The following is a 14,675-nucleotide window of genomic DNA, read 5'->3' as shown; positions in this document are numbered from 1 at the left end:
CCCAAATCAATAGCATTAAAACCTATGACTTTTCAACACTACACACGACCATTCCTCACGATAAATTAAAGACTAGACTTTTTGACATCATAGACAGTTGCTTCTTCAACAAAAACGGAAAACGGAAATATTCAAATCTAGTGATCAGTCATTCAAAAACTTACTTTGTTAAACACCACTCTGATTCCACGCACAAGTACTCTGAAGTTGAAATAAAAAATATACTAGAGTTCCTCATTGACAATATCTTCGTGGTCTTTGGTGATCAGGTCTTCCAACAGTATGTTGGAATTCCCATGGGCACGAATTGTGCTCCTTTGTTAGCTGACCTGTTTTTATATTCATATGAAGCAGAATTTGTTCAAAAACTTCTACGTAAGAAGAAAAAATCTCTCGCTGTGACCTTCAATTCGACTTTTAGATATATCGATGATGTTTTGTCTATTAACAATGATAGCTTTCATTCATATGTCGATTTGATATATCCCTGTGAGCTCGAAATAAAGGATACCACAGAGTCGTCCACTTCTGCTTCATACTTAGATATTTTATTCAAAGTAGACATTAACGGCAAACTAACAACTCAACTGCATGACAAACGGGATGATTTCAGTTTCTCCATCGTCGACTTCCCACATTTATGTAGCAATATTCCATTATCACCTGCATATGGTGTTTATATATCTCAACTGATTCGATATGCAAGAGGTTGTTCTGGGTATAGTCAGTTTTTAAATCGAGGTAAGCTACTGACAAACAAGTTGATTGTACAGGGATTTCAACAGTCTCGATTGAAGTCAGCAGTTAGCAAATTCTATGGTCGTTATAACGATCTAGTTCGCCAATACAACCTCGCATTGGGTCAAATGCTGTCTGACGTGTTTCATACCGATTGTTAAGTCGTTCTTGGCACACTGATTTTGACTACGGATAACTCCGTTTACCTGATCAGGATAAGGGGCTCACGGCGGGTGTGACCGGTCAACAGAGGATGCTTACTCCTCCTAGGCACCTGATCCCACCTGTGGTGTGTTCAGGGGTCTGTGTTTGCCCAACTATCTATTTTGTATTGCTTGTAGGAGTTATGAGATAGATCACTGTTCGTTATCTTCACCTTGCATAAATAACATTTATTTAGGTAATGTATACATTTCTTGTTGAATAAGTGCATAGGTTGTGATCCTCATGTACAAAATTTATGAATTCATAAGGATAAGAAAATACAAATATAACCATAACAGAGAAAATTCTAAGAAATAGGAGGGGTGGATTAAAGGTTTGGAAATTAGATATTTCTACTATTTTTTTTATCAAGAAAGGGGACACCCATTTGATTCTGGGGTGGACATTTTTTCAATTAAAAAAGAATTAACCTAATTGGGCAATTTGTTTTCTAGGAAATAAAATTAGATGGTGAGAGGGATATCATAGTAAATATTTGCAAAGTGATTTTCCCCTTCTTGATTTTTGCATTACTCTATATATGTATTTTTCAGCTAATATAAAGACAATATTTTAAATTATACTTCTTTAGTACTGTTCATGTAATTGTACATTTTTTTCAAGGTTAAAAGGTCAAGGACAGGTGTGCGCACTGTTTGCTAGTGAAGCAAAACTGGTCACAGTATTTGCTACGAGTAAATTAAAGGTCAAATTTCTTGGATATGGGGTAACCCATATCTATTCTTGTTTTATTGAAAACTTCACAGGAAATTGTATCATAGCTAAAGATTTGACGGAAAAACAAATAAAGAGACCGACTTATAGCACATTTGGTATATCCTATGTGTTTCCCCAACTCTCTATTTCCTATTGCTTATAGGAATTGTGCGACTGATGACGGTTCGTTATCTTCACCTTTCGCTGAAAAGCCTTGCGAACACTGTATATCCTACAAAACTATTGAATAAGGTAGATATTTTACCAATTATGTATGAAAGTTTGTATAAATGGGTACTTTTACATCAATAGTAACAACATCCAAGTGTCTGTAGGTTTTGGTAGAATTTTGATTTTGATTTACATCTGTGTTATTATTCTAAGATTTTGATAAGATGTTGGACGGTGGTGGGATCGATCCGACTGATTTCACAATCTCACGCCACGATTCCAGCGATGACAACTTCCTCCAACACCAGATAATTTTTCCCATACATGTTGTTCTGTTTAACAATTTTCACGGTGACGAACATTCCGTACAAGAGTTTTTCACACTCAATGACATGAACTCCTCCCGTCACACTAGGTCCAACGAACGTTCCACAAGTGGACATCTGAGCCCAATCAATTGTGTTCCCAACTCTGGTTTCAACGCCATGCAGCCATTCACCTAAATAGAAATGATAGGTCATGTAGAAGGTGTACTAAATATATGAAACATATTTGGACCTATCGTCACCTGTAGGAGTAATGAGATTTATCATTGTTCGTTATCTGAACATTTCATGTAAAATCGGCCGAGATGAAAGCTTACGGATACAATGATTGTGCTTTTATATCTAACTAATATTTTTTTTTGATAGATGAGGACATTTAAATCCATATATCGAATTATCAATCAAACAATGAAGACAATATATCTCTATATTGCCGATGTACCTGAATCAGTGAGAGGGGAATTGATGCAAACCCCAAGCTAACTTTAAGGAGAATTTGCAAGATTCTGAAATGCAGGGAGTTGTACTCTGTTCCAAAATCCATTGTTCTTACGGTATGTCTCTGCAAGTTTAAGCAAATGTATGTCAAGACTTCGCTTAATAGTCAGGTTTGGGTTTAAAATGGACTTTGAAAGTACATTTCTAATCCATTTCAAACTTTTATTCTGGATACATATAGTATGAAAGGCGAAGACAATGAACAGTGATCAATCTGAAACACATAATGGTACAGGGGTTTCAACAGTCTCGATTGAAGTCAGCAGTTAACCAATTCTATGGTCGTTATAACGATCTAGTTCGTCAATACAACCTATAATTGGGTCAAATGATGTCTGACGTGTTTCATACTGATTCTTAAGTCGTTCTTGGCACACTGATTTTGACTACGGATAACTCCGTTTACCTGATCAGGATGTAGGGCTCACGGTGGGTGTGACCGGTCAACAGAGGATGCTTACTCCTCCTGGACACCTGATCCCACCTCTGGTGTGGCCAGGGTTCCGTGTTTGTCCAACTATCTATTTTGTATTACTTGTAGGAGTTATGAGATTGATCAATGTTCGTTATCTTCAACTTCCATAATTTCCATAAGCTATACAAAATAGAAAGATCAGCAAACACGGATTCCAGGAGACAACAGAGGTGGGATTATGTGCCTAGGAGGAGTAGGTGTCCCCTGCATCCTGGTCACACTTGCCGTGAGCCCCATATCTCGATAAAGTAAACGAATCATGTATTTGCAAGTGTTTATTTGCTTCTTGAAGGAAGCAATGATAGGAATAATTAAAAAATGAATTTACATGCATGATTAATACGCATTTCTAGCTTGATAATGAAGCCTTTATACAAAAGTAAGAAATAAAACAGAGCATAAACAAATGAATACCACCTGCAAATTCAAAACATAGAAGACACATCATTATCACCTGGATATGGTGTTTATATCTCTCAACTGATTCGATACGCGAGATTTTGTTCTGCGTATGGTCAGTTTTTAAATCGAGGCACGCTACTGACAAATAAGTTTATGGTACTGGGTTTTCAACAGCCTCGACTGAAGTCAGCATTTAGCAAATTCTATGGTCGTTATTACAATCTAGTTCGTCAATACAACCTCGCATTGGGTCAAATGCTGTCTGACGTGTTTCATACCGATTGTTAGGCCATTCTTGGGACACTGATTTTGACTACGGATAACTCCGTTTACCTGATCAGGATATAGGGCTCACGGCGGATGTGACCGGTCGGCAGGGGATGCTTACTCCTCCTGGGCACCTTATCCCACCTCTGGTGTGTCCAGGGATTTGTGTTTGCTCAACTATCTATGTTATATTGCTTATAGGAGTTATGAGATTGATTACTGTTCGTTATATTCACCTTTCATTATTGGATAGTGTAAGTTGGAGTAGGGAAGGAGACGCAGACAAAACTTGTTAATGTCACAGCTCGTATTTTCGGCTGAAACTGGAATTATGCGAAGTGGTTTTGAATTAGCTTATGGAACCAGTTTTTATACAATATGAAACAGTTTTAAAGTTCCGCTGCGTTGGTCTAGAGGTACAGCGTTTGTCTTCCATGCGGAAGATGGGGATTCGAATTCCGACCGCGACAGACCTAAGATGGTAAGATAGGTAGTGACCGTTCCATCGCAAAACGTTCGGCATCAGGTATGAACGCCACAGGTCCTCGGAGATGACTTTAAAAATGAATATTCCGTGTCACAGTAGGTGTGTTACGCTAAAGCATCCTCACTGCTCAATGGTCGTAAGCGTCGAACATTGGCCTAAATTTGAAGCAATTCATCGGTCTTGATGACCTCTCCATGCGAGTGAGAAATTCTCGAAATGGACATTAAACAAGATACAATCAATGAACTTAAGTTTACAGAAATCAAGTGTGACTTATCACAGAGACATGTATAGGATATTCGTCCTCCTTATTATAATTAATATACCAATGGGATAACTGGCAGGCTTACCGTTGTGATCGACATTACGCTTATTGAATTTTAAGATATTTCTCCTTCGTCACTGTAAATAAAATAATTTTGAATCAAAATGAATGACCTAAAAGTAAAGTTATGAAAGTACTAAGTAGCATTACAGGCTTACCATGGCCATCGTTCCTGTTATAGATTGTGATGCTCTTAACGATACTTAGTCTGCCCAGTGCAACAGTCAACCACGGGTAAAGTTCAAAACTGGTATGAAATAATAGATTGGGATCGGTGACATGGGTTCGTCCATCGACAGCATATTCCCATTTTACTTTGAAGTGTTGATTTAAGGAACTTCCAGAAACTGGCTTTCCAAGTGCCAAGTTCGTTACTGTGACATAAAAAAGTTACAGATGTTATGAGAATTGAGAATCCTTGTCATAATTACATGTATTTTCAGATTTGATACCAAAATGTTTTTTTTTCTTCGTTTCTAATTGACTTCAACAATTTTACGTCACTAAGAGTAGTGACTAATACAATACATAAAGACTTTCCATAAATTAAATGATTAGGGAAACATTGATCAAAAATTGAAGAGACAATTTGAATGTAACAAGGAGTCACTTGGCGTAGGAAAACATTCTTAAAGATATGAGGAAATTATGACATATCTTTACATGCTGGACGTACGGGTCAGTGGAAGATCCACAAAAAAAATCAAACAGGGGGGGGGGGTGTGACCCAAGTTTGTCAAGAATGGGGCGTGGGTGGGTTGAAAACATCAAAAGGGCAAAAGGACCTTTATATTTACAAAAAGTCAAAGAAAGGGGTTTTGCAAACTTACAACGCCATAACACCTCCCTCCAAATCCACCACTGTACAGGTAATAATATGAATACTACATACCATTTTGACAAACCTTTCCGCTGGCTAGATACGTTCCACTACACACACACATCCCTCTGTCACAAACAGCTTTATCTGGACAATTGACGTTAGAGGAACAGCGGTCTCCCACTGATGGCTCTGCGAAATAGAAAGGATGAACATGTTTCTTACATTTGTTTTCTTAAGGACTGCGAATTCGAAATTTTCCACTTCTGCGCAGAAAGCCGCGTACATCGCTATTTACAGTATCCGTGCATTGTGACGTCACTGCAATTATTTCATCACACTATGAACATGCGAAATTTACGGATGGAATTTGAGAATGTATATTTCTTTCATTATACAAGTAATACATCTTATTTTAATCCATATTTCATATAAATTCTTCAATAAAGTCAAGACCAAGGTACATTAAGGCCCAAATTTCGCCACAAATTTAGGATGAATTTAAAATGTGGTTTCACTTGATTTAATCATTATGATTATGCACTAGGGCATTGGCCCTGCTGATACATGTGGAAATTAGTGTCGTAATATGTTCTGTGACGTCATTTTCCTTATCTCCGATTGACATGATTTACCGAAATCGCCGAAATTAGCCGTTTTTTATGCCTTTGAAACTATTTTAAAGATAGAGCACATGCAACAACCACAAAGATGTTTTGTGTACAAATTAATCATGTTGAAAGTCAGTAATGAGCGAAATTTCGACTTGGTTGGTAAATGAGCAGACTATTAAATTTAACGTTTAACCATTTCCCGCGTTCATCTGTAATATAAATTTCAACGTTGATGGTGTTCATATATACAAGTTTAATGAATAAATAATATTAAATTTTATAAGACTCTACGTAGTTTGCATTGAAGAAGATAGTGTGTAATCAGGGAATTGGAATCTTCGACACAGATATTTCCGATTCCAATTTTACTCGGTTTATGTTTGATATAGATAGGTAATGATATCAACGCAATTAATGTAACACATGGCAAATTTCAGTCACATATTGCTTAAATTTTCACAAGCATTCAGTACTACCATAAAGTGGGGGGGGGGGGGATAAATCAAAATTCGCATGTAAAATTTATGGAAAAACTACATTCTCAAAACAAAAGAATGTGTGGGCCAAATTCCCCTGTTGCTACGTCGCTGTAATAATTTTGTTTATAGAATCGCCTTATGCCTGTGTCACATTACTAGCGGGTACCGGGCGAGGTATAGGTATCGGTGGGGGACCTGTCAAGATCTAACACCGTAGGGACACATTTCCAAGTCTGCCGGGTGATTAGCTCTCCTCATATACCGCCCGCACCTCGGGCGGGACAAGGAAGGCAGCCGTATGTTTACCGGGCGGGGAGCGTATGGAATGATGGTGTTGGTGGCCGCCCGATATCCGTAAGGTTATCGGTAGGTAACCGGGAGGGGTACGTCCGGTACCCATACGGACATCGTACGGACTAGGTACCCCCGTGCGGTCACCGCTCGGACACCTGAGGGGTATCGGATGAAGCCCGGACGATGTCCGTTCTGAGAACATCCGGGTATCGTTCGGTGACCTTTGCCTTTTCATGCGTGTTAAGTGCAATTAAGGCAATTGCAAACTGGTGTATATATACCTATCGTCATCGTCATCATCTCCAACATCATCATCGACGCTGTTGCCATCAACATCGACATGGCCAATCCTCCGAGGCATCTGAGACTGCCGTTCCTACGTCTACAACTCGCTGAAGCACGTGAGCGTTATCTTACGATGGGGTTGACATCGCCAGGATTTAACTCCGCGCTAAAAGCTGCCGGTGGGGTATACGGGCCCTGAATGGCGTGTTCTCACCGCATGGTCCCCGGCCGGACACTTTTCAGATTTTGGCATTCTCAGGCCGCTCAGAACCCGCTACCTAGTCGGATACATAATCGCAGTGTAATGTGACACAGGTATTACAGTTGTCGATAACTGACACAGGTGTTCTTTGAAATAGTCTTATTCAAAAATACATGGTAGCTAGTCATTGGTTACTATTTTTATTATTAAATCGTTGAACTTGTGTTGAAGTATTAGAACGCGATTTTCACACATACGGAGAACTTTCTTTCCCTGCATTTACACTTTAACTATCCCGCTCACCGTCGGTCACTTAGCATTTAGTGGCATGTGCATAAAAGATCGCTTAATGACTATATCCGAATCATGCACGGATCTAGAGTGGAGGTCCGGACACCCCCTCCCCTCTGGAATTAAAGTTACATGTAATTTGTGCACAAAGTAATGAGGACTAAACAAGAGCACAATATTATCATTTGTATAAAACTGGAACGATTGTTTGATATCCTTTTCCTACTTACATAATTACCGGTGATTAATGTAAACATTCTAACCAAGCAGTATTCTTGGCTTTTTTTCAATTTCACCAGAAATATTTGTGGAAATAATGTAAGTTCTCAACAAAGAACAGGAATTTGGATACTTACAACGCAGTAATAATATATTGATTTTAGCAAAGCATGATATTTTGTAGCATTAAAGTTTGAACACTCAATATTTTCTTTGTTTCAACTTTAAATAATTCAAATAGTCGTCGTTATAGAAATAAAATAAAAATATTGAACAATTGTTCAATGTGTTGTAATCGTACACTACCATTATTTGGAGACGGTAGGGAAATGAAGAATTAAAACATAACTCTCCGAAATTTCGCTGCATTTAGATAAATGAAGTACGTCAGTCGCGTGTCATTTACTACAAAAGAAAATCGCATATTCCCAGATCCATGGAAATCGTGCAGCATGCAGAAAGTACCCTGAATAGGTGTCTGATAAAATCAAGTGACGAAGTCCTTGTACACAACGATGGCTTCGAAAAACATGTGCCGGTCATGGTCACGGTCTGATGTTATCGTGGCACTTTTGCACGATGATGAATATCTGATATGAATGTAAGATCGAATGAAACTTAATTGGCTGTTTTATAATAATTTAATTATTTACAAATTGTTAAGTATAATATTTTCTACAATTTTACGTTTCTTGAGATCGATTAGGTGATCAACGTGAATAAGCATACGATATGTCTCCGAGTAAAACATTACTTAACCGCCGAGTTTCACCTGAAAAAAAAAACTATTTGGTAAACAATGCTCACCCCTTTCTCACACCAAAAATCCTTGAAAAAAAGTGTATATCATATTCGTCAAAACACGGTTCTATGCTACACACCGACATATTCTTCATAATATTCAAGCATAAATATGATGGTTTGATAAGAGAATCAGGAAAAAGAGGCTAGATTTGGTCATACAATTTTCATTTATTTGTCTCAAATGAACAATTTGCATCTAGATTTTATCCCCGGACCCCCACCCTCTTTAAGAGGGGACAAAACCCTCCCGCACTCTTCCCCTCGTCGCATCGCGACTCGGCCGTCTACTTTCAGCAGCCGGACTGGTCACAAATCAGCAGGACTAGTAAATTATAGATTCTAGTAGTCCTTTTCACTAGTATAGTGAAAAAAATTAGGGTAAAAAACTGATTAGATCTTACACCTTTCATTATTTTGACAATTGCTGGAAAATATGAATATCTTTGACTGACGGCATTATATATGCTGATGCACTGTCATAGTGATTGACTTTGGTACTGTTAATAGACAGTCTCTGCTTCATTCATCATTAGAAACTGGCCGAAAAGGAATCGTTGATATAATTTATTAGACAGGGAAACCAAGGTTGTTTTCATATCTCCTACTAAATCGGCAGGTATCAAAAGGTAGAAGGGGGAGGGGTCAAAAATATACGATCCTCTCCCATGCGGACTTTGAACGTGGTTTGAAACAATGAATATGATTTATGATTCAGACTTTTTTCCTTTGCGTAAATACTAATGCATTGAAAGAGTTGTTATATAAAGATGATTGTAAGGAGCCAGTATATTCAAACAAAGAGTACAATTAATAGATGTAAGTGTATATGCTATAACATTCAATATAATACCGACAAGATTATTTTTTGCTACGTTTTTCATGGTGTCAGTGTCAACTCTTGTGTAGCACTTATCACATTGTTTGTAAATCTTATCACACCCTATAAGGTTCACATTCGGTTCCATTGTCATGTGTTGAATTTAAAAAAAAAAGCTCGTTTTATTATATTTCTTTTCACATATATTCTGAATGAATTTCATGTTTTTTTACTACATGTACAATCCAATGTAGCATTGGTTAGTGCGTGTTCCTTCGCTGAAAACATTTAGTGCGCTCGAAAAAAAAAGAACAAAGTGTACATATACACACAAGAATAACTTAAGGTAACCACGCGCTACCTACATATATGATATTCATTTAATTTAGATTAAAACAATGCAGATTGGATGCAAATGTAAATATAATGTTAAAATTGAATGAATATATATGGGTTGCTCTACAATTCTTATATACAATTGCAGTAATCGTCCTTCAAATCACAGCATCCGACGCGTCGAATCATCTACAATTGATTAAAACTTTCGGAAAAAATCAATTAAACTTTTCAAATAAAAATCATTGTGCACATTTGTTTAATAAAACTTTGAGCATATGGCGCCATAAATTGGATTATTTTCATATTGAGTTCATGATATAGCTTCCTTGTTCATGACGTCGCATAAAGTAACGTCAAAATGACACAACGTTATCGTAAACTATACTGTATTTACATATGTTTTATACATAAGTAAAGCTTTTTACGAAGACATCATAACCATTTTATGGAAGTATACACCATATTAAAGAATTTTGAGGAATATCATTTAGTTTGGACGCGGGGCCAAATTTGGCCTCAAGCGTACCTTGTCATTTATAGAATTTCCATAACTTTTGTATCTGTGAATCCGTGACTTTGAAAAATCTGTCCGTGATTTGTCCGTGTTTTGTGTGTAATTTCTGCGATTCCGTAATTGTCCGTGTTTCGACAACCTCCTGCGCATGTGCCATGAATCCAATTGTCATAGGTATGCACAACAAAGTAAAAAAAAATGTCGACTCTTTTGTGATTAAAATTTAACTTCTGAATATAGTTTATATCATGGATATTCTTATCAATAGTAATTACTGTATTACTCTATAAACAATTACCAATTTACGGCATGCACCAGAAGTGAATTACTCAAAACCCAACGATATCTGTTTACAACAAACCGTGGAAAAGAGGGTAGAACTATATTTTGAAATCTTTCGACCATTTATTAAAACGATACGGAATAATGACTAAAACCCGTATCAATCAACAACAACCGAAGAACAGAGGCAGGACCGGGGGATAGTTTCTCTCTCGGCTGACAATACACACGCTATCGCCCCTACTAATTGGATAGATATTGCATTGCTACACCAAAGCAGAATAATTCCCATTCCGACAAGAAATCAAATAGTTCCGCCATAATGTTGGGAAGAGTTGCTATAGTTGTGGTGTTGAATACGCCTCTGGGCTTTGTATTTGACGTCACATTGCCGAATTGCGCGGAAAATCGATGCTGTCGTTGAATGCTTGGAAGACTATCATCCCTAGCGCAGATCCTAGCACTGAACCGATCACACGGCAGAGATACATATATTTTGGCGAAATTAGTCGGTTTATCGTAATCTTTTGATATAAAGAAAATACATTCAGGTAGAATAATACTTTAGTTACTCATGTCTGAGATTGCAATATCCAATCAACATGTACCACCTATTACACAAACATGTACAGCCTATGCATTTACAGTCAATATAAGTACAAGAAATGTCAGAATTCCTTTATCAAAATAAATTTATGCTAACTCATAAAATTGTTTCAAGGAATAAAAGTCCACTTTGTTTCATCAGAAAATTCGTATAATTGAATTACATGTTAGATCTTATCTTGAAACTGTCCGATAAGTCGTGTACTTGGTATCTTACCAATTTAAAATATGTATGCTTTTATTCAAACATTTGAACTTTTTAAACTTATTTAGAAAGGTTAAAAATATGAAAACAAAATATGCACAGTGCATGTATACAAATACGTTGTCTTAAGCTACATACTGAGCTCTATATCAGATTTATTGAATTTGTGACAGTTCATACATTACATATTTTGACACCACCCCTGGAATATTATGTAATGACTCGGTGTTTACATATGATTGGTGACTTTTTTTCAATCCATATGATTATTTAGTATAAAGGAAAAATATGAAACTACAAGTAGAAAACCCATCCATTTATTACCTAATGACATTTTTCTTGAAAACTGGCCAAAAATCGTCCTTTGACATGCTCCCCTGACAAAACAATTGCCGATTACCCATACTTTTTTCTTACAATTAATAAGCTTATTGTCTTTTTAAAACCATTCTTCAATTTGGATTAAAACTCTATTGTAGATTTTTTAAAATTTAAATTTGATATTGCCCATAGGAAATATCCCTATATTCCTTTTGCAACTTTTGAAACATCCCCGCTCAAAATCAAATACGATTTTTATTTGGTTTTTTAATTTCATTGATTGTAACTCCTTAATGCATGCTTTACCTTATGTCAAAATTTGAATAAAATCTCTATTTTAGAAACGAATTAGGTCCGGGGTTTTTTAAAATAAATAACTACAGATGATTGTGGTCTGAATTAGTATCCTTCATTTATACAAATTTTATCATATCGTGATAAAGAACATATATGTATTAGTAATCAACATTCAAAAAGTCTGGCGAAACGTTGAACGTGAAACGCATGCGTCAATTGATATTTTGTCAATCCATTAAACAACTGCAAATATGTTCTTTAAATGATTGTGCATACTATTATTACTTGTAAACAAAATTGAATCAAATTATTGCAACATGCTACATTTATCATTGATAGGAAAACGAATATGTTTAAAGTTAGTAGGTATTTAAAATGTTTTCCGTCAGAAAACCAAAGGACGCGACCAAAATGTTTCAGTTATAAAACGCACGATATATGTAGTAAATATAGTCATGATCTGAAAGATTTGATGCAAAACTAAGTTTCACATTTTAAAGGGTATCTTGCCATGGATTTATTAGTAACTAGCAATTAAGGGTGGTGTGCTTGTCTATCATTAAATGTATTTACTTCAATTAAATTCCAAAGAATATCCTAGGAATCATATCATAATCCGTTTGTCTAAAATTGCGTTTACACCAGGTTAATATGAAATGTTGAGTGATGCTTTATTTAGTAAGTTAACCGAGACATGTACGTGTACACTGATATGGTCCTGTGATAGCAATACTTCGTTCAAAAGTCATTTGCACACAGTTATCATTAGCAGATTTAGATATTTCAAAGGCCATTAAAGTATTTTTTTCCACATAAAATGAGGTGTGGATTGAAGACTACAAAATGGCAAACGATTTACATTTGTAAAAAACAATTTAAAAAAATGTTAAACTACGGAGATGCAAGTCTTCACAACCTCTTTTTAGATCCGCCACTGATTACTAAACCAACCAGTACAAATCATCTTCTCCAATTTTTAACTTAAGAGATGATCTTGTATCCCACCATGTGTTAGAATTTATATGTTCTCTAATAGCTAACAAATTTCATTTAGATTATTGTATGCTAGAATACAATGTACTATAGTGTTTCCTTATTGTAAATTGGCGTGTACCTTACGTTCCAATCTATTATTGGTTAAGGATGAATGAAGATGTATGGGATGTGTTGTCGTTTCTTAAATCATATTTTGTGCAATATGACTATTCTTCTTAAAGTCTGAAGCCAGTATAATCGTTTTATTCCTGGTATGCACCCCCTCATGATACATTGTAAGCTATCTGTCTATGTGCATTGTACTCACTCTTTGTCAAATTGCGCAATACATCTCTATTGAAGCACAGCTGTGATATTATATTCGAATTATAGTATACATTTGTATCTAGATCTTTATTGTCTTGTGACAATTAGCTAGGTACTTTGGACGCTTGCTCCAAACAAGTAACTTCCCCCCTTTTTTATTTACACTTTGAAAACAGTTTCTTATGATTGTGAAGATAAGTAATAGGGGAATTCAAAATCGCTAGTCCAAATACAAAATACGAAAACTAGATACGGACATGAATCTCCATCATTTGCCATTTGTTTGATAGAAATTTCCTGTATCTAGAGCCCCATTTTCCAAAAGATTGAGATACTTAGACAGTGACAAAACGAAAAACCCTAACGTATCGACAAGTGAGGGTTCTTATAGGTATTGTAAGGTATTTACTTCTGAGTGCTGTTTAAAGTATGATAATATGTAATGTACTAGTATCTATGTGTGCAGTGCGTGATGACCAAGTGATGTTGAAGATAGTTTATCTTCCAAAAATAGGGGTTGTAAGACTACATACCGTCAGGGAAAAAGTACCTCCATCCTGTTTCATCTTCTGTGATGTCAGCTGGGTTACACGACTGATGGATACGGCACTTCTTTAGTTGGGGATTAAAACCAAAACATGCACAAAGTTCTCCACACATAGCGGAACACTCAGGGATGGATTCCGAGTGATGTTTTGCCATGAGGCTGATATTCGACACCTTGTTCTCAAGTGAAGATTCCATCTTATAGTATTGAGATATTAAATTTGCTTTGGAGAAAGTACACAGGGCGAAGGACAGGAAACAGTTAATGCAAAGCTGGATATCTTTCATTTCGCTGATTAACAATTTCGTACACTTGTTAGAACAGATCAAATCAAGTAATGATTAAAAAACTTCACAGTCCACGACTGAAGTCCCCTCTGCCTGTTGTCCCACTTACAGTCGCTTTATACACATGATTATTGATATTTTGTGAAAGGAAGTGGATCGGAACTGAGCCGGTTGATGGGTACCTTGAGGTGGAATATGTTGTGAAAAATAAACTTTGTAAAGTAAAATATAGGGTTTTAAATTTCTTCTTTTATATATAATTGTGTCCACTCCTGTGGGATTTCCTTTTGCTTTGATATAATATGTATTTACTGTGTAAACTGTATTTACTTCCTAATATGGACATCTTTTGGGTTGGTTCCGTTCCTCAGAATATGTATACATGTACCCGTGTGGGTATTAGAATTTAACAGAACGGGAGGAAAAACATGGACATTAAAGTACCGTATAGCGGGTTTTTATTTCGCAGAATTATGACTTAAAATTTCACTCGCCAAATATGCACCTAACTGCAACTTCAGTATTTGAAAGAGAGACAAC

At 36.4% G+C, this 14,675-nt stretch overlaps 1 protein-coding gene across 1 annotated transcript; it reads right to left on the bottom strand.

The window, feature by feature from the left end:
* Positions 1-1,534: 1,534 nt before the first annotated feature.
* On the bottom strand, positions 1,535-14,168 carry LOC125655932 (uncharacterized). Its single transcript, XM_048886471.2, has 4 exons — positions 13,835-14,168; positions 5,503-5,622; positions 4,769-4,984; positions 1,535-2,329 (listed from the first exon to the last, which is right to left on the bottom strand). Exons 1-4 carry the CDS (start codon positions 14,133-14,135, stop codon positions 2,097-2,099), a joined length of 870 nt encoding a protein of 289 aa, XP_048742428.2. The 5' UTR covers positions 14,136-14,168; the 3' UTR covers positions 1,535-2,096.
* Between the last annotated feature and the right edge of the window lie 507 nt (positions 14,169-14,675).

This window comes from Ostrea edulis, chromosome 7 (assembly GCF_947568905.1).
Source record: "Ostrea edulis chromosome 7, xbOstEdul1.1, whole genome shotgun sequence".
Taxonomy (NCBI): Eukaryota; Metazoa; Mollusca; class Bivalvia; order Ostreida; family Ostreidae; genus Ostrea; species Ostrea edulis.
Note: the sequence above shows the minus strand (reverse complement) of the source record. Positions and strands in the feature narration are given on the sequence as shown.